Source organism: Manis pentadactyla, chromosome X, assembly GCF_030020395.1.
Source record: "Manis pentadactyla isolate mManPen7 chromosome X, mManPen7.hap1, whole genome shotgun sequence".
Lineage (NCBI taxonomy): Eukaryota > Metazoa > Chordata > Mammalia > Pholidota > Manidae > Manis > Manis pentadactyla.
Genome location: NC_080038.1, coordinates 77502199 through 77526684, shown reverse-complemented (window position 1 = coordinate 77526684; position 24486 = coordinate 77502199). Strand labels below are relative to the sequence as shown.

At 35.0% G+C, this 24486-nt stretch overlaps 1 protein-coding gene across 1 annotated transcript in view; it reads left to right on the top strand.

Annotated features, from left to right (window-relative positions):
- The window catches only part of POF1B (POF1B actin binding protein), a 95460-nt gene extending 77336 nt beyond the window's left edge, over positions 1-18124 (top strand). The window contains exons 16-17 of the mRNA XM_036929995.2: positions 13916-14030; positions 16473-18124. Coding sequence (XP_036785890.2) covers positions 13916-14030; positions 16473-16478 — 121 coding nt within the window. The 3' untranslated portion in view covers positions 16479-18124. The remainder of the gene's footprint in view (positions 1-13915; positions 14031-16472) is intronic.
- Positions 18125-24486: the final 6362 nt, after the last annotated feature.

Here is a 24486-nt window from a genome sequence, read left to right as displayed (position 1 = left end):
ATTTCACTGAGTGTAATACCCTCTAGCCCCATCAATGTTGTTGCAAATGGTAGGATTTGTTTTCTTCTTATGGCTGAATAGTATCCCATTGTATATATGTACCACATCTTCTTTATCCATTCATCTACTGATGGACACTTAGGTGGCTTCCATTTCTTAGCTATTGTAAATAGTGCTGCGATAAACATACGGGTGCATATGTCTTTTTCAAACTGGGCTGCTGCATTCTTAGGGTAAATTCCTAGAAGTGGGATTCCTGGGTCAAACGGTATTTCTATTTTGAGCTTTTTGAGGAATCTCCATACTGCTTTCCACAATGGTTGAACTAATTTACATTCCCATTAGCAGTGTAAGAGGGTTCCCCTTTCTCCACAACCTCACCAACACTTGTTGTTTGTCTTTTGGATGGTGGCGATCCTTACTGGTGTGAGGTGATATCTCATTGTGGTTTTAATTTGCATTTCTCTGATGACTAGCAATGTGCAGCATCTTTTCATGTGTCTGTTGGCCATCTGAATTTCTTCTTTGGAGAACTGTCTGTTCAGCTCCTCTGCCCATTTTTTAATTGGATTATTTGCTTTTTGTTTGTTGAGGTGCGTGAGCTCTTTATATATTTTGAATGTCAACCCTTTATCAGATCTGTCATTTATGAATATATTCTCCCATACTGTAGGATGCCTTTTTGTTCTCTTCGTGGTGTCCTTTGCTGTACAGAAGCTTTTCAGCTTGATATAGTCCCACTTGTTCATTTTTGCTTTTGTTTACCTTGCCTGGGGAGATATGTTCATGAAGAAGTTGCTCATGTTTTTGTCCAAGAGATTTTTGCCTATGTTTTTTCTAAGAATTTTATGGTTTCATGACTTACATTCAGGTCTTTAATCCATGTCGAATTTACTTTTGGGTATGGGGTTAGACAATGATCCACTTTCATTTTCTTACATGTAGCTGTCCAGTTTTGCTAACACCAGTTGTTGAGGAGGCTGTCATTTCCCCATTGTATGTCCATGGCTCCTTTACTGTATATTAATTGACCATATATGTTTGGGTCAATATCTGGACTCTCTATCCTGTTCCACTGGTCTGTGGGTCTGTTCTTGTGCCAGTACCAAATTGTCTTCATTACTGTGGCTTTGTAGTAGAGTTTGAAGTTGGGAAGCGAGATCCCCGCTGCATTATTATTCCTTCTCAGGATTGCTTTGGCTATTTGGGGTCTTTTGTGGTTCCATATGAATTTTAAAACTATTTGTTCCAGTTAAGATTACCCATGTTTTAACATTTGTCAGTACTTCATTTCTTTGTTACTAAATAATATTTCATTTTATGGATACACAACATTTTGTTTATTCATTCATCAAATGTTAGACATTTGGGAATTTTTAATTTTGGGCTATTAGGAAAATGCTATTGTAAACATATGTGTACAAGTTTGTGTGGACATCTGAGTTCATTTCTTTTGATTACATACCTATGTGTGGAATTGCTGGGTCACATGTTAACTCTATGTTTAGCTTTTTGAGAGCTTGCTAAACTGCTTTCCAAAGCAGCTGCACCATTTTACATTCCTACTAGCAGTGTGTGAGGGTTCCCGTTTTTTTTCCATCCTCCCAAACACTATTGTCCATCTGTTGGTTTATAGCCATCTTAAGGTGTGGAAAGTGGTATTTCATTGTTGTTTTGATTTGTATTTCTTTAATAATTAATTTTTTTTAGTATTTTTTGTGGCCATTTGTGTATCTTCTTTGGAAAAATGACTCTTCAAATTCTTCCTCCACTTTTATTGTGTTATTTGGTTTTTATTGTTGAACTGCAAGATATATTTATATATATTGGATACAAGCCCTTTGTATGAAATGTAATTTGCAAATATTTTCTTTCATTCCATAGGGTGTCTTTTTGTTATGTTGATAGTATCATTTACAGCACAGTTTTTAATTCTGAGGAAGTCCAATTCATCTACTTTTTTATTTTCTTATTTATAAATTTGGTATCATATGCAAGGAACCATTGCCTCCTCAAAGATCATGAAGATTTACAGCCATGTTTTCTTCTGAAAGTTTTATAATTTTATCTGTTGCACTTAGATCTGTGACCCATTTTGAATTAATTTATATATGGTGTGAAATAGAAGTCCAAGTTCATTTTTGTGTATGGCGCTACCCAGTTGTCACAGCATCATTGTGGAATATGCTATTCTTTCCCCTGTTGAATTGACTTGACGTCCTTGTTGATAATCAAGTGACCATAAATATAAGGGCGAATTTTTAGACTCAATTTTACTCCTTTGATTTATTTGTCTGTTTTTATGACAGTACCATACCCTCTTGATTACTATAGCTTTTCAATCAAGTTTTGAAATCAGGAGTGTGAGTTTTCAAACTGTTCTTCTCAAGATTGCTTTGGCTATTTTTGGCCCTTACTTTTATATATGAATTTTAGGATAAGCTAGTCAAGGAATTTCATTGAATATGTAGAAAACTTTGGGTACTGAAATAAGCCAGAGAAAGACAAATACCATATGATTTCACTTATATGTGGAATCTAAAAAACAAAACAAAACAAATTAACAAATGCACAAAACTGAAATCGACTCAGACATATAGAACAGATTGGTATTTGCCATAGCACAGGAGGGTGGAAATATGGGTGAAATAGGTGAAGGGGAAAAAAAATGAGAATGTTTGATATCTTGATCTGGTGATGGTTATATGAGTTATACACATGTCAAAATTCATCAACCTGTACATTTAAGATTTGTGCATTTACTATATGTATCTTAAAATAAAAAATAATTTAAAAAGAAAACTTTGGGTACTGTTGCCATGTTAATATTATTAAGTCTTATGATCCATGAGCACTGGATCCTTTTCCATTTAGATCTTCTTTTATTACTTAAAATAACATTTTGTAGTTTTCACTGCACAAGTCTTACAATTCTTTTGTTAGGTTTATGCCTAAGGATTACATTCTTTTTGACATTATCATAAATAGAATTGCTTTCCTAATTTCCTTTTCAGATTGCTATTCCAAGCATATAGGATTAAGATTGATTTTTGTTTATTGACGTTGTATTTTTTAACCTTGCTGTACTTATTAGTTGTAATGGTTGTATTGGATTCCTTAAAAATTTCTATATACAAAACCATGTGATTTACAAATGTAGATAGTTTAACTTCTTTATTTTCAATTTGGATCCATTTTATTTCTTTTTCTTGTCTAATTTCCGTAGAACCTCCAGTACAGTACAAAACAGAAGTGGCAAGAGTGGATATTCTTGTAGTTTGTGTCTCTCAAGGAATTTCATCTAAATTGTTGAGATTTTTGGCATAAAATATTTGTAATATTCCTTTATTAGTCTTTCAAGACAAAGGCTTTTTTATTACACCTTGAAGCAAAGGACCTCTTTGAAATTTTTTACTGATATATAATTGACATATAACACCTTCAAATGTATGGCATAAAGTTTGATCTATGTATACATTGCAAAATGACCACCACAATAAGTCTAGTTAACATCCATCACAACATATACTTCACAAACTTTTTTCTTGTGATAAGAAGTTTTAAAATTTACTTTCAGCTACTCTCAACATGGTATTATTTACTAGTCACCATGTTGTACATTGTATCCCCAAAACTTTTTTACTTTATAACTGGAAGTTTGTACCTTCTGACTACCTTCACCCATGTCATCTCCACTCCCCATCTCCTGCCTGGCACCACCAATCTGTTCTCTGTATCTTTGAGTTTATTTGTTTTAGATTCTGCATATAGGTGAGACAAATACGGTTTTTTGTATTTCTCTGTCTGACTTATTTCACTTTGCATAATGCCCTCAAGGTCCATCCATGTTGTCACAAATGGCAGGATTTCTTTCATTTTTTAAGGTTGAATAATATTCCATTGTGTCTGTATATGTATATAACATTTTCTTTATCTCTTCATCCACTGATGGACACTTATGTTATTTCTCTGTCTTGGCTATTATGAATAATGCTGCAATTAAGATGGGGGTGCAGATATCTTTTTGAGTTACTGTTTGCATTTCATTCTGATAAATACTGAGAAGTGAAATTGCTGGATCACGTGGTAGTTCTATTTTTAGTTTTTTGAGAAAGCTGCATACTGTTTTTGATAGTGGCTACAACAGTTTACATTACCACCAACAGTGCACAAGGATTCTCTTTTATCAACAACCTTGCTAATACTTGTTATTTTGTGTCTTTTTGATAATAGCCCTAACAGGTGTAAGTTGGTATCCTCTCTTTTTTGATATTGGTTAATTGTTCTTTCTTTGCTGATCAGTGTGGGTAGAGCAGCATCATTTTTAGTGATATTTTTGAAGAACCAGTTTTTGTTTTAATTGATTTTCCTCTTTTGTTTTCCTGTTTTCCTGTTTCCTATTTCTTTGATTTCTTCTCTTTATTTCCTTTCTTATGTTTATTTTCAACTTAACTTTTTCTTTCTTTTCCAGTTCCTAGCCTGGAAACATAGGTTATTGACTTTAGACAATCTGTAATATAAGCTTTCAATGCTCTAGGTTTCCCCTTTGAAGATTGCTTTAACTGCACCCCCCAATTTTGTAAGTTGTGTTTTCATTTTCATTTAATTCAAAGTATTTTCTAATTTCCCTTATTATTTGTTCTTTGACCCATGAATTATTTAGGATTGTATTTTTATTTCCAAATCTTTGGGAATTCTCTAGCTATTTTTTTGTTATGATACCTAATTTATTTCCATTATGGTTAGAGAACATAGTTTGCATTGATTGTAATAATTTTAAATGTATTAAGACTTGAATATGGACTCCCTTGGTAAATGTTCCATGTGCCCTTGAAAATACTGTGTATTCTATTGTTGATGTGTGGAGCATTAAATAAATTTAATTTAGCTCAATTCAGTTGTTCACATCTACTATATCTTCAGAGATTTTCTGTTTACTTCTAATATTAATTATATTGGAAGGCAGGCCAAAATCTCCAGCTGTAATTGTGAATTTGTTGATTTCTCCTTTCATTTGTTTAAATTTTTCCTCATGTATATTGAATTTCTGCTAGGAGGTACATAAACATCTAGGATTGTTATGCCCCACTGATGAATACATATTAAGGATGGTTACACCTTGATGAACTGATACCTTTATCATTATTTTAATATTTTAATGTCTACTAATCCTTCCTGTTCTGAACGCTATGTTATCTGATACTACTATAACTACTCCAGCTTTCTTCTGATTACAGAGCACATGCATATCTTTCCATTCTTTCACTTTATCTAAAAATTTGTTTCCATTTAGTTTTTAAAAAATAAATAGTATATATAATTGGGTCTGCTCTTTTAAATCAGAGTGTAACAATCTTTGTTTTGCCTTTCAACTGAAGTGTTTAGACCATTTATATTTAATGTGATCATCTATGTGTTTGAGTTGAAATTAACCATCTTGCTCTTTGTTCTCTATATGTCCCATACTGTCTTTGTTCCCCTTTTCCTCTGTTCTCTTTTCCTTTTGGATTATTTTTCATGATTGTATTTATCTATTTGACTGGCTTATTAAGTATACTTATTTTTTATGATTGCTATAAATCTTACAGTATTCTTTATCTTTATCACTGTCTACATTCAAATAATATATACCTTATCACATGTAGCATACAAACTTCATGAGAATATATTTCCATTACTCCATTTTTTTTGCTATTTCTGCCAAACTTATTTACTTTAACATATATTATAAATCCTCTAAATACAGTATTATTTTAAAAGAAATACAATGTTTTAAATTCACTTATTTATCATTTCTGGTGCTATTCATTCTTTTGCTTAGATACAAGTTTACACCCAATATCATTTTCCCTGTGCCTGAAGGACTTCCTTTAACATTTCTTGTCAAGGTGCTCTGCTGATGAACACTTTTCTCCGCTTTTTGTCTGAAAACAGTATTAGGCATTCATTGTTCAAAGTTATTTTTGTTGTGTATAGATTAGCAAATTGATAGTTGTTTTATTTCAGTACTTTAAAGATGTCATTCTACTATCTTCTGACTTTCATTGAGTCTAATAAGGTGTTTACTGTTGATCTTTGATTTTTCCTCTTTGAGTAATTTTTTTTCTCCCTCTGGCTATCTGTAAAATTCTTTATCACTGTATTACAGTAATTTGATAATGATGTGCCTCTGTGTTTTTCTTCATCATTCTTTTCCTTGAGATTCTCTAAGCTTCTTGTATCTCTGCGTTCATAATTTTCATCAAATTTGCAAACAGTTTAGTCATTATTTCTTCAATTACACCAGTCCTGTAGACTTCAATTACACTTATATGAGTGCACCTGATATTTTCTATAACTAACTCATAATCTGTGCAATTTTTTGTATCATTAATGTACAATTACATGAGCAACAATATGGTTACTAGACTCCCCCATTATTAAGTCCCCACCACATACCCCATTATAGTCACTGTCCATCAGCATAGTAAGATGTTATAGAATCACTACTTCGCTGTGTTGTACTGCCTTCCCCATTCCCCCCCCCCACACATTATGTGTGCTAATCGTAATGCCCCTCTTCCCCCCTTACATCTCCATTCCCACACATCCTCCCCAGTCCCTTTCTCTTTGGTAACTGTTGGTCCATTCTTGGGTTCTGTGTGTCTGCTGCTGTTTTGTTCCTTCAGTTTTTTCTTTGTTCTTATACTCCACAGATGACTGAAATCATTTGACACTTGTCTTTCTCTGCCTGTCTTATTTCACGAAGCATAATACCCTCTAGCTCCATTCATGTTGTTGCAAATGGTAGGATTTGTTTTCTTCTTATGGCTGAATAATATTCCATTGTGTATATGTACCACATCTTCTTTATCCATTTATCTACTGATGGACACTTAGGTTGCTTCCATTTCTTGGCTATTGTAAATAGTGCTGCGATAAGCAGGGATGCATATGTCTTTTTCAAACTGGGCACCTGCATTCTTAGGGTAAATTCTGAGGAGTGGAACTCCTGGGTGAAATGGTATTTTTATTTTGAGTTTTTTAAGGAACCTCCATACAACTTTCCACAATGGTTGCACTAATTTACACTCCCACCAGTAGTGTAGGAGGGTTCCCCTTTCTCCGCAACCTCGCCAACATTTGTTGTTGTTTCTCTTTTGGATGGTGGCCATCCTTACTGGTGTGAGGTGATATCTCACTGTGGTTTTAATTTGCATTTCTCTGATGATTAGCAATGTGGAGCATCGTTTCATGTGCCTGTTGGCAGTCTTAATTTTTTCTTTGCAGAAGTGCCTGTTCAGATCCTCTACCCATTTATTAATTGGATTATTTGCTTTTTGTTCGTTGAGGTGCGTGAGCTCTTTGTATATTTTGGATGTTAACCCCTTATCGGACATGTCATTTATGAATATATTCTCCCATACTGTAGGATGTCTTTTTGTTCTATTGATGGTTTCCTGTGCTGTACAGGTTTTCCGCTTGATATAGTCCCAATTGTTCATTTTTTATTTTGTTTCCATAGCCCGGGGAGATAGGTTCATGAAGAAGTTGCTCATGTTTATGTCAAAGAGATTTTTGCCTATACTTTTTCCTAAGAGTTTTATGGTTTCATTACTTACATTCAGGTCTTTGATACATTTCGAATTTACTTTTGTGTATGGGGTTAGACAGTGATCCAGTTTCATTCTCTTACATGTAGCTGTCCAGTTTTGCCAACACCAGCTGCTGAAAAGGCTGTCATTTCCCCATTGTATCCATGGCTCCTTCGTTGTATATTAATTGACCATATATGTTTGGGTTAATATCTGCACTTTCTATTCTGTTCCACTGGTCTGTGTGTCTGTTCTTGTGGCAGTACCAAATTGTCTTGATTGCTGTGGCTTTGTAGTAGAGCTTGAAGTTGGGAGCCAGATACCCCCTGCTTTATTATTTCTTCTCAGGATTGCTTTGGCTATTCGGGGTCTTTTGTGCTTCCATATGAATTTTAAAACTATTTGTTCCAGTTCCTTGAAGAATGCTGTTGGTATTTTGATAGGGATTGCATCGAATCTGTATATTGCTTTGGGCAGGATGGCCATTTTGACAATATTAATTCTTCCTACCCAGGAGCATGGGATGAGTTTCCATTTGTTAGTTTCCTCTTTAATTTCTCTTAAGAGTGTCCCATAGTTTTCAGGGTATAGGTCTTTCACTTCCTTGGTTAGGTTTATTCCTAGGTATTTTATTCTTTCTGATGCAATTTGAGTGGAATTGTTTTCCTCATTTCTCTTTCTGCTAGTTCATCTTTAGTGTATAGGAAAGCAACAGTTTTCTGAGTATTAATTTTGCATCCTGCAACTTTGCTGATTTCAGATATTAGCTCTAGTAGTTTTGGAGTGGAGTCTTTAGGGTTTTTTATGTACAATATTATGTCATCTGCAAATACTGAAAGTTTGACTTCTTCCTTACCAATCTGGATAACTTTCATTTCTTTGTTTTGTCTCATTGCCATGGCTAGGATCCCCAGTACTATGATGAATAAAAGTGGGGAGAGTGGGCATCACTGTCTTGTTCCTGATCTTACGTGAAAAGTTTTCAGCTTCTCACTGTTAAGTATGATGTTGGCTGTGAGTTTGTCATATATGGCCTTTATTATGTTGAGGTACTCACCCTCTGTACCAATTTTGTTGGGGGTTTTTATCATGAATGGATGTTGAATTATGTCGGATGCTTTTTCACCATCTATGGCAATGATCATGCAGTTTTTGTCCTTCTTTTTGTTGATGTGGTGGATGATGTTGATGAATTTTCAAATGTTGTACCATCCTTGCATCCCTGAGATGAATCCCACTTGATCATGGTGTATGAGCCTCTTGATGCATTTTTTTTCTTTTTATTGGCAAATAAAATATACATGTTTAATGTGTACAACTTATATAGAGATATACATATGAATTATATATACACTGACACAAAGATTGTGAAATAATGACCACAGATAAGATAATTAATATATCTTGATGTATTTTTGAATTTGGTTTGCTAATATTTTGTTGAGTATTTTTGCATCTATTTTCATCAGGGATATTGGTCTATAGTTTTCTTTTTTTGTGATATCTTTGCCTGGTTTTGGTATTTGAGGGATGCTGGCTTCATAGAATGTGTTTGGTAGTATTCCCTCCTCTTCTACTGTTTGGAAAAACTTAAGGATAATGCATATTATGTCTTCTCTAAATTTCTGATAAAATTCAGTGGTGAATCCATCTGGCCTGGGGGTTTGTTCTTGGGTAATTTTTTGTTTACTGATTCAATTTCTTTGCTGGTAATTGGTTAGTTTAGATTTGCTGTTTCTTCCTTCATCAGTCTTGGAAGGTTGTATTTCTCTAGAAAGTTCTCCATTTCTTCAAGGTTATCCAACTTGTTAGCATATAGATTTTCATAGTATTCTCTAATAATTCTTTGTATTTCTGTGGTGTCCATCATGATTTTTCCTTTCTCATTTCTAATTTTGTTTATGTGTGTAGATTCTCTTTTTCTCTTAATAAGTCTGGCTAGGGGTTTATCTATTTTGTACATTTTTTCAAAGAACCAACTCTTGGTTTCATTGATTTTTTTTCTATTGTTTTATTGTTCTCAATTTTATTTATTTCTTCTCTGATTTTATGTCCCTCGTTCTGCTGACTTTGGGCCTCAATTGTTCTTTTTTTCCAGTTTCAATAATTGTGACTCCATGCTATTCATTTGGGATTGCTCCTCCTTCTTTAAATAGGCCTGAATTGCTGTATACTTTCCTCTTAGAACTGCCTTCGCTGCGTCCTACAGAAATTGGGGCATTGTGCTGTTGTTATCATTTGTCTACAAATATTGCTTGATCTCTGTTTTAATTTGGTCATTGAGCAATTGATTTCTCAGGAGCACGTTGTTAATCCTCCATGTGTTTGTGAGCCTTTTTGTTTTCTCTGTGCAATTAATTTCTAGTTTTATGACTTTGTGGTCTGACAAGTTGGCTGGTAGAATTTCAGTCTTTTTGAATTTACTGACGCTCTTTTTGTGGCCTAGTATGTGGTCTGTTCTGAAGAACGTTCCATGTGCACTTGAGAAGAATGTGTATCCTGCTGCTTTTGCATGTAGAGTTCTGTAGATGTCTGTTAGTTCCATCTGTTCTAGTGTGTTGTTCAGTGCCTCAGTGTCCTTATTTATTTTCTGTCTTGTTGATATGTCCTTTGGAGTGAGTGGTGTGTTGAAGTCTCCTAGAACGAATGCATTGCATTCTATTTCCTCCTCTAATTCTGTTAGTATTAGTTTCACATATGTTGGTGTTGCTGTATTGGGTGCATATATATTTATAATGGTTATATCCTCTTGTTGGGCTGACCACTTTATCATTATGTAATTTTTTTTTTATGTCTTTTTACTTTCTTTGTTTTGAAGTCTATTTTCTCTGATACCAGCACTGCTACACCTGCTTTTTTCTCCCTATTGTTTGCATGAAATATATTTTCCATCCCTTGACTTTTAGTCTGTGTATGTCTTTGGGTTTGAGGTGAGTCTCTTGTAAGCAGCATATAGATTGGTCTTGCTTTTTTATCCATTATGTTACTCTGTGTCTTTTGATTGGTGCATTCAGTCCCTTTACATTTAGGGTGATTATCAATAGTTATGTACTTATTGCCACTGCAGGCTTTGGGTTCGTGGTTACAAAGGGTTCAAGGGTAGCTTCTTTACTATCTGTCTAACTTTCACTCAGTTATTATGCTATTATAAACACAGTCTGATGATTTTTTATTACTTTCCCCTCTTCTTCCTCCACCACTCTTTATATGTCATGTTTTATTCTGTACTCTTTTGTGTTTCCCTTGACTGCTTTTGTGGATAGCTAATATTATTTGTTGCCTTTAGTTAGTATTTAGTTGTCCTGCTTTCTTTGCTGAGATTTCATTTTCTCTGGTGACAGCTATTTAGCCTTAGGCACACCTCCATCTAGAGCAGTCCATTTAAAATACCCTGTAGAGGTGGTTTTTGGGAGGCAAATTCCCTCAACTTTTGCTTATCTGGAAATTGTTTAATCCCTCCTTCAAATTTGAATGTTAATCTTGATGGATACAGTATTCTTGGTTCAAAGGCCTTCTGTTTCATTGCATTAAATATATCATGCCATTCTCTTTTGGCCTGTAAGGTTTCTGTTGAGAAGTCTGATGATAGCCTGATGGGTTTCCTTTGTAAGTGATCTTTTTTCTCTCTCTGGCTGCTTTTAATACCCTGTCCTTGTCTTTGATCTTTACCACTTTAATTATTATATGTCTTGGTGTTGTCCTCCTTAGGTCCCTTGTGTTGGGAGATCTGTGGGCTTCCATGGTCTGAGAGACTGGTTCCTTCCACAGCTTGGGGAGGTTTTCAGCAATTATTTCTTCAAGGACACTTTCTATCTCTTTTTCTCTCTTCTTCTTCTTCTTCTGGTACCCCTATTGTGTGAATATTGTTCTGTGTGGATTGGTCGCACAGTTTTCTTAATATATTTTCATTCCTAGAGATCCTTTTATCTCTCTGTGCCTCGGCTTCTCTGTATTTCTATTCCATTAACAGTCTCTTGCTCTTAAGTCCTTCCATTGACTGTTTCGTTTTTGTTACCTCCCTCAGGACTTCATCCCTTAGCTCTAGCATATTTCTCTGCAGGGCCATCAGCATGGTTATGACTTTTATTTTGAATTCTTTCTCAGGTAGATTGGTTATATTTATCTCACCAGGCCCACTCTCTGGCATTGTTTGAGTGACTTTTGACTGGATCAGGTTCTTCTGCCTTTTCATGGTGATAGAAGTGATTGCCAGCAACTGGCACATGTGTCAGCTGGGAGACCAATGTCCCTTCCTGCTTGCTGGTTGCCTTGCCCTTCTCCGCTGCCTGTGCCAGTTACCCGCACACAGAGAGCAGTTTCTGGGTTAATTCCCTGAGCTGTCGTGGGCAAGCCAGCTTTCGGGATGCCTAGGGCACTGCTGGGCGTTGCAGGTTTGTGGCATGTGTTCTCCTGTGAGCCTTCCAGACTTTGTGCCAGCTTCCTCTGTCTGTGCCACACAGCTGTGTACTGGCGGCAGCCTCTGGATCTGGATCAGTTAACTGTGCACTGGGAGAAGACTGTGTGTGGTTGCTGTGGCTGGGGCAGCTCCTTGGTTGGTCCGCAGCAATGGCGGGTGAGCCAGTTGGCTTGCGGTGCTGGTGGGGGCTGAATGAACGGCAGGCTGCTTATCACTGTGAGGGGCTTTGGAGCTTTGTTGCCACCCAGGGGGTTTGGGTGCCTGAAGTTCCTTAAGATTCCCAGCGTGCTGGGCTGAGTGTGCCGGGATGATTTTGTCCATCTGTTAAACCCTTGTCCCTTTAAGACTTTTAAAGCACCGGCTTTTCTTTTCTCCCAGGGGAGCTGGCTGTGGGGACTCACTCGCAGTCTGCATCTCAGATTTTACTTTTCCATTTCTCTAATATCCAGTACACCATGCAATATGTGTCTGTGCTCCCAGGGCAGATTACGAGGGCTAGTTGTTTAGCAGTCCTGTGCTTCCACTCCCTCCCCACTCTGATTCTTTTCCTCCCACCAGTGAGCTGGGGTGGGGGGAGTGCTCAGGTCCCACCGGGTCATGGCTTTGTATCTAACCCTTTTCGTGAGATGCTGAGTTCTCACAGATGTAGATGTAGCTTGGCTTTTGTTCTGTATCTTCTGGTCTCTCTTTTAGGAATAGTTGTATTTGCTGTATTTTCAAAATATATATGGTTTTGGGAGATTTCCGCTGCCCTACTCATGCCATCTTTAGCACCTGCTCATATTCTGTGCAATTTTCACTCGTTTTATTTTAGATAATTTCTTCCAATGTCTTCACATTTAGTAGCATTTTCTTCCGCAGTACGTACTCTTTTGTGAATCCCATACAATGTAAATTTCATTTTTAGTGGTCCACTGTAGATCTTTATATCGTCCACTTTTCTCCTTATCCTATTCACAATTTTAACTTCTTGAGTATACATTGTGTTATTTAATATTTCTAATAGATGCACCTTTGCTTATTTATTTATCTGTCATTTCTTGGTGGGTTTCTACCAATTAATTTTTCTCTTCATTATTGGCCATATCTGCCTGCTTCATTGAATGCCTACTGTATTGAATTCCATGTATTTTCATTTTATATACTTGAGTTTTGGATTTTTGGGTATCATTGTATTTTGGGATTTTGTTCTAAGATGAAGTTAAGTTATTGGAAACAGTTTAATACTTTAAAATTTTGCTTTTAAACTCTGTTAGAGAAACCTACAGTCTAGGACTAATGTCATCCCATTACTAAGGCACTAACTACTCTTCTGTAGCCTTTGCCTTTTGCCCCTGTATTAGGACGTTTTTCCACTCTGGTTAGTGGAACTTAAGCTGTTCCCTTTGCTATGTGTGAGCTCTAGGGATTTGACTATTTCTTTCCAGTGATACTTTCCCCAGCCTTGGTACCTTTTTCACATACTTACACTGATCAGTACCTACCCAATCACTTGGGGGGAAACCCTCGACAGATATCCTGACCTCTTTCTATGTAGCTCTTTATGTTTATTCTGTCCTATTGATTCTGGCTGCCTTGGCACACCTTTACTTGAAATTATGTCACCTCAACTTAGTGAGACAGAAAAGATGTATTTGGCTTCCCTTTCCCTATCATGTAACAAGAAAATCTCCAGGCAGCAAGCTGGGCACTTGTAGGGCTTATGCCATTTGCTTCCCTCCCCTGGGATCGCTGTCTAGTGCTGCCAGTGGTCCATCTTTAGCAGAAGTACCTCCCTCTATCTTTGTACATGGAAAGGGGATTTTCTTTTTAGAAAGAGTTATTCAGAGATAAATTAATTTAATAAGGACACTCAAACTAGGAGTGACTAAAAAGGAATTAAAGTTATTTTCTTGTGCAGCTTTTAAACTGTTTTTCTTTATAGGTACAGAACACAATATCCAATCCTAGGCCTCCTGTATGATGACTATGAATATATACCACCAGGTAGTGACACAGAAACTATTGTGATTGAGAAGACAGAAGACAAATGGACTTGTGTATGTTCATTTGGGCATTTGTAGCCCTAATATCATATATATTCTATGCATACCTTCAAAATTTGTGGTAAAATATCAAAATGAACTAAGATCTTAACAGAGTTTTTTCTCTTAAGACTTTTCCATGTTTCTCTTACTATTACACAGTAGGATTTAACTAACTTTGGAATGATTGATACATGGGTAATATAATTGATTGTCTAAATTATAATAAATTAGATATGATTTTTACCCCAAAGAGGAAGATAGTAAGCACTGACAATATACTAACTGTTTCTTTGCATATCTTAGGAGTTATTGAATGGATTCCACTCATTTTTTTTAACTCATTTTTTCTAAAGCAGGTAGAAAATGTCACAATTATTAAGCGGAATGGAGGATGGGGAGGAGGCATATTTTAATAGAATTTGTCTTGCATTCTTGAATGTGGTACTTATTTCTCTAGATTAAAATTTTTTAGAAGTTTGAAAAAGAAGATGTGTGTATTTATCACTAAATTCTAAGATCCTCTAGCTTTAAGTCCCACAGTTAAGGTGAATCTGAAGAGTACTTTAAAAGTCATGTACTCTAATCTACCTTATACAATATCCTCCAAGATCACCAGGGTACATGGACCTTAGCATATTTCTCAGTAGTCCAATACATTGCTAAGGGGGGCTGATTACTAAAACTCTCTTCTTATAAAGAACTGAAAGCTACTTTCCTAAAACTTTTACTTATTGATCTAGCACCCTTTAAAGTAGTGAACATCAAACTGAGGATATAATTTCACTAGGACAATGGTTCTCTACTAGGGCAATTTAGCCCCCTTGAACATTTAGTGACGTCTGGAGACATTTTTGTTTTTCACAGCTGAGGGTTGAGTACTATTAACATCTGGTGGGTAAAGGCCAGGGTTGCTGCTAAACATCCTAGAATGTACTGGACAGTTCCTCACAAAAATGAATTATCCAGCCCCAAACGCTAATATAGCTGAGGTTGAGAAACCCTGCTAACACAGTGGAATGGCCTTGGGGTCTTTTTCCCCCTAATTATATACTTCTACACTACTGCCAAGAGAGACTCACAGTACAGTATTGGCAGTGATGGGAATGTATGCTATCCCTCAGGTGCAAGAGACAGAAAAAAGATTGAGAATCCCAGCTCTAAAACCATACAGAATCTGACTGAAACACTGTGGAAATAAGAGCCTTTGTATTGTTATGTTAAAAACTGCTTAGATACTAAAATCAGATAAAACTATGGTTATTAAAGTCAGGAAATGGTGATTTTTGAGGGTGGATACTGATTTGAAGGAAGCAGAAGGACTACTGGAGTATTATTAATAATGTGCTGTTTCTTGATCTGGGTGATAATAGCATATGTGTGCTCATTTTGGGGAAATTCAGTTAGTTGTACACTTATGTATACTTTCTCTACATGTTTATTGTACTTCAGTTAAGTCTTCAATGCTTAAGTATACCATGATGAGCAATAGATAAGGAAACAAATGTCAATCAACTATTCTGAGAACTTTTTGAAGAAATTTTTACAGTGCAGTTATAGTAAATAAAATACTGCAGATGTACGTTAATAATAAGCATCTCTTAAATAACTCACTTTAAAAAGTTATCTTTTGGTTGAACAAGCTCAAATATTTGAGTAAATACAAATTTCAGAAAGATTTTACCTCTGAAACTCTTCTGTAACTACCATCAAATCATCAATCCTGTATATATGGTTGTCTGCCATCAGTGGAGCAAACAACATTAGTAACCCTCAAATAATCATTTCACCTTTGCCATATGCTGTGTTTCTAGGTCATTAATTAGCTGAGAATTACTTATTACTAAAATTTTCACTGATAAAGAGTACTTGATGGCCCAAGAACCAGATAAGCAGCAAGGGAGTCAGCATAGGATTTAAAATGTGTCACTCGGGATTATCTGATGCTGAAATTTCAGACTGAGAAGTAATTCTGCTACAAACATGTGCCCCAGAGGTGGCATCAATATAAGGACCTGACAATAAAGGGTCTACAGAATAGTAGTCATTACTTCTCTCTCCAATAAAAACGTGCAGCAATAAATATCCAAATTGATATCTGAAGGGATTTGATACTGAAAGCAGTTCTAAACATATTTAAGTAAGTTGACAGGTTATAGGTCTGTAATTATTAATAATGAAAGAAACTTGGACATATTTAACCTCTAAATATGAAAATAAGGAGGAAATCAACTCAATCCTCAATCTCTCCTTTTTAAAGTCATTTGAAACACATATCTTGACTGAAGTTAGATCACTGTTTCATTGAATATACATATAAAAGAGTAACACAAAAATTCAGTAAATTTCCTTTGGTGTTAAATTAATCAATTTAAATCATTTTTTCATAAATGTGCATATGATAACAATGTCTTAAATTATGAGCCAGCTGTAAACTAACTTTTTTTTCTTTTCTAGCCATGAATGAATTTCCAACTCAAAGAAGTTTTTTGTGTCTGCATTAGTACTTTGTTATTTTTCCATAACTAAAGGCCAATCAAAATTTTGAACCATGCTTCCAGGAAATCTAATGTGATGAATTACTTCTGCAGATGAGTTTCTCCAGACATTTATGAGACCTGAATTTTTCTCACATTTTTATATTCAATAGCAAGACACCACTTGTTTAAATTTCAATTGCAGACACTGTATGACATAATCCATTATTTTTCAAGAGGGTGCTTCCTAGCCACATTTGTTGGGTAGAGATTTTACAGGTTATTCCATTAGATTTTCTCTGATATTAGATATGTAATTAAGCTTCAAGAGTAAGTACTATTTCTGACAAAATAAGCAAAAGACTAATGAATTTCAGAAAATCTTTAAGTAGTGCATGGTATATACAGTATGTTTGCTTTTCTCACATTAAACTTATGGCTAAAAGAGATGCTTTATAACATGCTATTATACTTCTTAGAGACATAATTAAATCAAAGGTGATGGTTAATTTTATTTAGGGAAGTGGGATAATATCTTTTTAAATAGCTAAATCTAGTAAATCACATATGCTATTATGTTCCTAAGTACATATCACTAGGTTGGCAAATCTATTCTTTCAAATCATATCATCCTCGAATGAGCCACCCACTTCCTTAAAAACATGTATTACCCCACTGTAGTAGTGGGTGGAAGAAAGGAAGCTTTTTTATAGTAGTATAGAAAACATAATACTTGAGCAGTGCAGAAAGGCTTAGGGAATAAAAATGGCAACAACTAATACTTGATATCTGTATCCTACTTGGGAGAAAGGGATTTTATAATAAAGTATTTAATGTACTTTGAATTTGATTCATTAATTGGGTTCTAATGATTCTACAAAGTGAACAAAAGTATTTTATAAACACACTAGTAAATAAGAATGAAATCTCTTAATTTCAACCACTTAATTTCAAATTAAGAATTAGCAAAAATTAAATGTCTGCATTTGACAAAGTATAGATTAAGGTAATAAATATATTTTAGGGTACATGTGAGTGAAGCTTTGCACTGAAATATCTGCAAATATCCATATAGAATATTCTCATGCTTTATAATAATTATTCATTATATTAAGAAACTATTAAGATAGGAAAAGATAAGGCATTACACTACAACCATAAGGTAGGAGAAAATGCTTTTATAAAAATTTTCAAATACATCTTGACATGAAGCTAAAAGCCATAATACTTGGACTGAAATGCCAAGCTCTGTAATGTCAATTGTTACAATTCCTATTTCATCATATTTTATAATATAAAATGTTAATATTCTTCAGAAACTTGATCCATGCATAGATCACTTGATCCATGCATAGTGAATTGGGATAACAAGGTACTTATTTTACTTAACAAATTTAAATGTATGTATTGATTTTCCAATTTGTGATTAAGATCAATAGAAACAGTAGTGATTTTTTTTCTGGAGTTTCATACAGCTTACCTCTGAAAATGGCAAAGATGTTGTCAAGTGAGGAATGTCTGTTTATCTAATTTCTATTCCAGTATGTTTTCCTTTAGATGTCAAAAGAAATGGATACTGCAATGACATGGAAAGTTTGTTTAAGTGTCTAAATAAAATATGTTAGGAATCTGTATGGTCTTTGTGTAAGTCCTATTAGAAAACATGCAGCGTAGATTTTTAACTTAGTTATATACTTTTGCCAGAATGTTATTGCCATGTGAATGCTTATGGTAGAGGTAACAAGCACCAGTCTAATTAAAAAAACAAACAAACAAACTTCTTGATGTGGAGCACCAGAGACACCACCTTACCACAGTTGGTTGGATGCAGGTTTCTGCTTTTAAATGAGAACTTCTTTGCTTACAAACCTAGTCTTCTAAGTTCTGTAACTCAGCTTGAATCAAATGTGAGTCCATAAAGGATTCTTCCCACAGTAGTTATGGTATTCTTAACTGCAAGGATATAACCATTATAAATATCTGTATACCCAACATAAGACCACCTTAATACGTAAAAAAATACTAACAGAATTGAAGGGGGAAATAGATTGTAACATATACATTTTACAAGACTTTAATGCAACACTCACATCAGATCGACCAGACAAAATAAATAAGGCAACAGGCACTAAACAATAATATATTAGATTAGATAAACTTAACAGATATCTAGAGAACATTCCATCCAGCAAGAGCAGGATACACACTTTTCTCAAGTGCTCATGAAACATTCTGCAGGCCACACAAAAAGCCTCAATTAATTTGAAAAAATTGAAATTGTATCAAGCAACTTCTCAGACCACAATGGTATGAAACTAGAAATACATTACACAAAGAAAACAAAAAGCCTACAAATACATAGACTCTAAAGAACATACTTCTAAATAATCAATGGATCAATGAAGAAAATCATTGAAATCAAAACAGAAATCAAGAAATACATGGAGGCAAATGAAAACGAAAATTCAACAGTCCAAAATTTGTGGAACACCACAAAAGCAGTTCTAAGATGGAAGTATATAGGAGCACAGGCCTATCTCAACAAAGAGAAATCCCAAATAAACAGTCTAAACTCACAAAGAAACTAGAAAAAGAAGCACAAATGACACCCAGTTAGTAGAAGGGGGTACATAATAAATATCAGAGCAGAAATAAATGAAATTGAGAACAAAACAATAGAAAAAATCAATGAAACTAAGAGCTATTTCTTTGAGAAAATAAAATAGATAAACCCAAAGCCAGACTTAATCAAGAAAAGGAGGACACAAATAAAATCAGAAATAAAAAAAGAATAGTCACAATGGATACCACAGAAATACAATGAGTTAGACAATAGTATGAAAAATGATATGCTCATAAATTGGACAAACTAAAGAAATGGACAAATACGTAAAAATACAACCTTCCAAGACTAACCCAGGAAGAAACAGAACATCTGAACAGACCAATTACCAGCAATGAAATTGAACTGATAATCAAAAAATTCCCTAAAAGCAAAATTTCCATACCAGATGGCTTCAAAGCTGAATTCTACCAAACATTTAAAGAGGAGATAATATTCATACCTTCTTAAAGTATTCCAAAAAGTAGAAAAGGAATACTTCTAAACTCATTCTATGAGGCCAGCACAACTCTAATACCAAAACCAGACAAAGAAATGACAAAAACAGAAAATTACAGACCAACACCCCTGATGAACATAGATGCAAAAATCCTCAACAAATTATTAGCCAACCAAATAAAAAAATACATGGAAGTCATCCAACATGACCAAGTGGGCTTTATTACAGGGATGCAAGGATTGTTTAATATCCGTAAATCAAAAAACATCACACACCACATCAACAAAAAGGACAAAAATCACATGATCGTCCCAATAGATGTTGAAAAAGCATTTGACAAAATTCAACATCCATTCATGATAAAAACTCTCAACAAAATGGGTATAGAGGGTACACACCTCCACATAATAAAGGCCATATACAACAAACACACAGCTAAAATAATACTTAATGGTAAAAAGCTGAAAGCTTTGTCTCTAAGATCAGGAAAAGACAAGAATGTCTACTCTCACCACTCTTATTCAACATAGTACTGGAGATCCTAGCAATGGCAAACAGACAAGGCGAAGAGATAAAAGGTGTCCAAATTGGTAAGAAAGAAGTTAAACTGTCACTATTTGCAGAAGACATATAATTTATAGAAAACCTAGACTCCACCAAAAAACTATTAGAATAACTGGATTCAGCAAAGCTGCAGAATACAAAATTAATATAAAGTAATCTACTGTATTCTTATTTAGCTATCAGAAAGAGAAATAAAATAATTCCATTTACAATTACATCAAAAAGAGTAAAATACCTAGGAATAAAGCTAACCAAGGTAATGAAAGACTTGTGTTCTAAAAACTGTAAGACACTCATGAGAGAATTTAAGACACAAATGCATGGAAATCTATCCCATGCTCATGGGTAGGAAGAATTAATATTGTCAAAATGGCCATCCTGCCCAAAGCAATGTATAGATTCAAAGAAATTCCTGTCAAAATACCATTGTCCTTCAATGAACTCAATCCTGAGGAGAACAAAGCTGGGGTTATTATGCTTCCTAACTTCAAGGTGTACTACAAAGCTATAGTAATCAAAACAGTATGGCACTGGCACAAGAACAAACTCATAGATCAATGCAACAGAACAGAGATCCCAGATATAAAGCCACCCATTTATGGTCAATTAATATATGATAAAGGAGCCATGACTATACAATGGGGAAAAGAGTCTCCTCAAGAACTGGTGTTGGGAAAACTGGGCAGTTTCCCAATGCAAGAGAATGAAACTGGATTACCAACTCCATACATACACAAAAGTAAACTTGAAGTGGATCAAAGACCTGAATGTAAAACATGAAATCATAAAACTCTTAGAAGAAAGCATATTGAACATTAAGTTTAAGCAATTTTTTCCTCAACACAGCTCCTCAGGCAAAGGTAACAAAATAAAAAATGAACAAGTGGGAAGTACATCAAATTAAAAAGTTATACAGCAAAGGACACCATCAACAGAATAAAAGGGCAACCTGCAGTTTGGGAGAATATATTTGTAAATTATTCATCTGATAAGGGGTTAACATCCAAAATATATAAAGAACTCATATGACTCAACACCAAAAAAACCTCAGATAACCCAATTAAAAAATGGGTGGAGGACCAGAGCTGACATTTATTTCTCCATAGAATACAGATGGCCAACAGGCACATGAAAAGATACTTCACATCACTAATCATCAGGGAAATGCAAATTAAAACCACAATGAAGTATCACCTCACACCAGTTAGAATGGCCACCATCTTAAAGACAAGAAATAAGTGTTGTGAGGATGTGGAGAAATGGGAACACTCCTATACTGTTGGTAGAATGTAAGTTGGTACAACTGCTGTGGAAAGCAGTATGGAATTTCTTCAAAAAACTAAAAATAGAAATACCATTTGACCCAGTAATTCTATTAGGAATTTATCCAAAGTAAACAAAATCTCTGATTTGAAAAGATATATGCACCCTTATATGTATCACTGCATTATTTACAATAGCTAAGATATGGAAGCAACCTAAGTGGCCATTGATAGATGAATGGATAAAGAAGGTGTGGTACATATACACAATGGAATATTATTCAGCCATAAAACATGGATTTGTGACAACATGAATGGACCTAGAAAGTACTATGCTAAGTGAAATAATCCAGGTGGAGAAAGAAAAATCCTTATGATTTCAATTACTTGTGGAACATAAAAATGAAACAAAACAAAATGAAGAAAATAGCAGTAGACTCATATACACTGAAAAGTGACTGGTGGTTACCACTGGGGAGAGGTTGGGTGAATGGGTGAGAAGCATGAGGGGGATTAAGGGGGCACAAAAATTCTTATAAAAGTTGGCCATAGGTATGGCAGTACAGCATGGAGAACATGTCCAATGATTCTATAACATCTTTCTATGTTGATAGGTAATAACTGCACTAGTGGGAGTGAGGATGTACTAACGTGGTAATTGTTGAACCACTGTTCTGTATATTTGAAACCAGTATGACTGTATATAAACAATACTACAATTTTTAAAAAGTTACATCTGTCTTTATAAAACTTGTAATATTAGTGACCAAATAAGAATACCTCTTTTGGGTCTATAAAGGGGCACTGAAATTGTTACATGACATAATTCCATGATAGTCAGACATTCTTGGTAATATTGGACTGGTCTTGTCAGCAAGATATTGTTAAATGCGGGTTCTTTGGTTTCCCATTCCATTACATTAAGTAAATTTTGTTCTTAAAAGTTTATGTTCCAGAGATTCTTTATATCACAGTACAGCCTTTGCAATATAATTCTTTAATTCAGTAACTGGTTTACTAACACAATCTGTGAATACTCCCAGCTCATGTGAGAAAATACAATGATTCAGACCAATTTCTTAAAATGGTAGGATATAAATATAGGCTTTTTGAGGTTGTTCCCTTAAGAGGTCTGATAAGCAAACCATGTTATTTATGATGGGTAGGTGGGGCTGGGATCTAGGATAACAGGCTTTTGGAGTCAAATGGGAGGTGAGTGGGACTCACATTATAGGTTAAATAAGATAGTTTCACTATTGTCAATTGGTCCAGAATTAAAAATGAAGCAGTTCCCTTTGGAATAATTACTTGGGTAATGCTGAAAGAGAAAGGTATAGCAACTGGAACAAGGCAAGTGGAAACATTTTGTGAAAACTAGTGCTAGTACCTTGGCCCTGAAAATTATACAAGGTCTTCTGTGGAGCCTCGAGACTGCCAATAATGCCAGTTCTTATCTAAGATCCAAAGTTCTAAGAGATCTTTCTTAACCAGTATCAAATTTACAAGCTAATTCTTTTGGAAGGTCAGAATGGAGCTGAACAAATTTGGGAAGATTCTCTAACCAATGATACCCTAGGGTTCTATTTTTGCATTTTCTTTAAATGATGTCTTCTTAGTTCTGAAACCCTTAATGGATAGAACTTCAAATATAGTCATTTTTTTTCTTGAATTCTTATAAGGGAAAAATAGATTCATACAAGCCTTTTTTTCTGCTATCATGGGAGGTGAGTCATTTTTGCCCTGGAAGCAGGCATATTTAAGATTAAGAATTTTGCTTTCTTCCTAATTCTTAAAATGTCTGGGATTTACTTCAAATTAAACCACGGGAGGAGGAGGGCTTCAAAATCAACCAATCAGGGATAAGTGGGTGAAGAGAGGTATGTGGAAAATGTAAATGAAACATAATTTGCCACAAAGTGATGATTGTTAAAGGTGAGTTGTGACTATGTAGGGGCTCATTATGTTCTTTATTTTTGTACATGGTTGAAAATTTTCTGCAATGAAAGCTATCTATTGTATCATTTATCTATCATACATATCTTTTAGGGCACTTTAAGTTTTAAGCTGATGGTTGTCCAGTATGAGACATAAGTTGGATTTGAGAGCCCTTCCCAAGTAACAATTACAAATACTTTCCTCTCCATCATGCAGGCCATTAAGGTGACAGACAAATCCGTCTTCACAAAATGTCCCTTAACTGCTCTAGAAAAAAAGGAGATTTTAGTAATTCCCAAAATATTTCTCCTTGTGAAGGTACTTTGACATGCCATTTTTAGGTGAAATCTGTTTTGCATGTAAGGCAGCCTGTGCCAGGAAAATCTGTCTTTTTTTAAGACAGTCTTTTGTTTGCAGCATAGGCTAAACTCTTACCTGTTCTATGTTGCCTGAGGTTTTCTGGACTCAATTTATTAAGTGAAATAAAGAAAAACCATCTTCTTTTCTCCAGCTCCACTATAACCATGGACAAGTGTAATAAACTCTTCACATGACTCCCAGCTTCCCTTGGCTCCTCTAGGATACATTCCTCACACAGCCTCCAGAGTGACCTTCAAAATGTAAATCTTAATCACATTACTCCCTTTCTTAAAAACCTTCCAATGATTTCCCACTTCAAATTCCCATAGGTCTCAATTCTTACCAGTCTCTCTCACCATGTTCTCGCCAAAAGTCACTCCAACTCAGGTTATTTGCATTTGTATGTTTTGCTGCATTGAGTATTTTTCTACAAGACATTTGTATGACTGGTTCCTTCTTGCCTCTCATGTCTCAGCTCAAACTCCAGGTCCTCAGTATGGATTCCCTTTATTCACTCAACCATAGCTATCTGTTTAAGCAAAGCTGCCAAAGTTCATACCAGAATTACACTAGAGGCTTTTGTCTAACACCTTATTATTTCAATGGGGGTAACACATGGGAGCCTGCTAGAAATGTAGAATTGTAGGCTCCATTCCACACCTACTGAATCAGAATTTGCATTTTAACAAGATCTCTAGGTGAACTCTACAAACATTAAAGCTTAAAAAGCACTGGTCTAACATGCAAGGGCTAAAAGATTTCTTCTTTTTCTGTTAGTGATTATTAAAGAATAATCAATTGACAAGAGTCT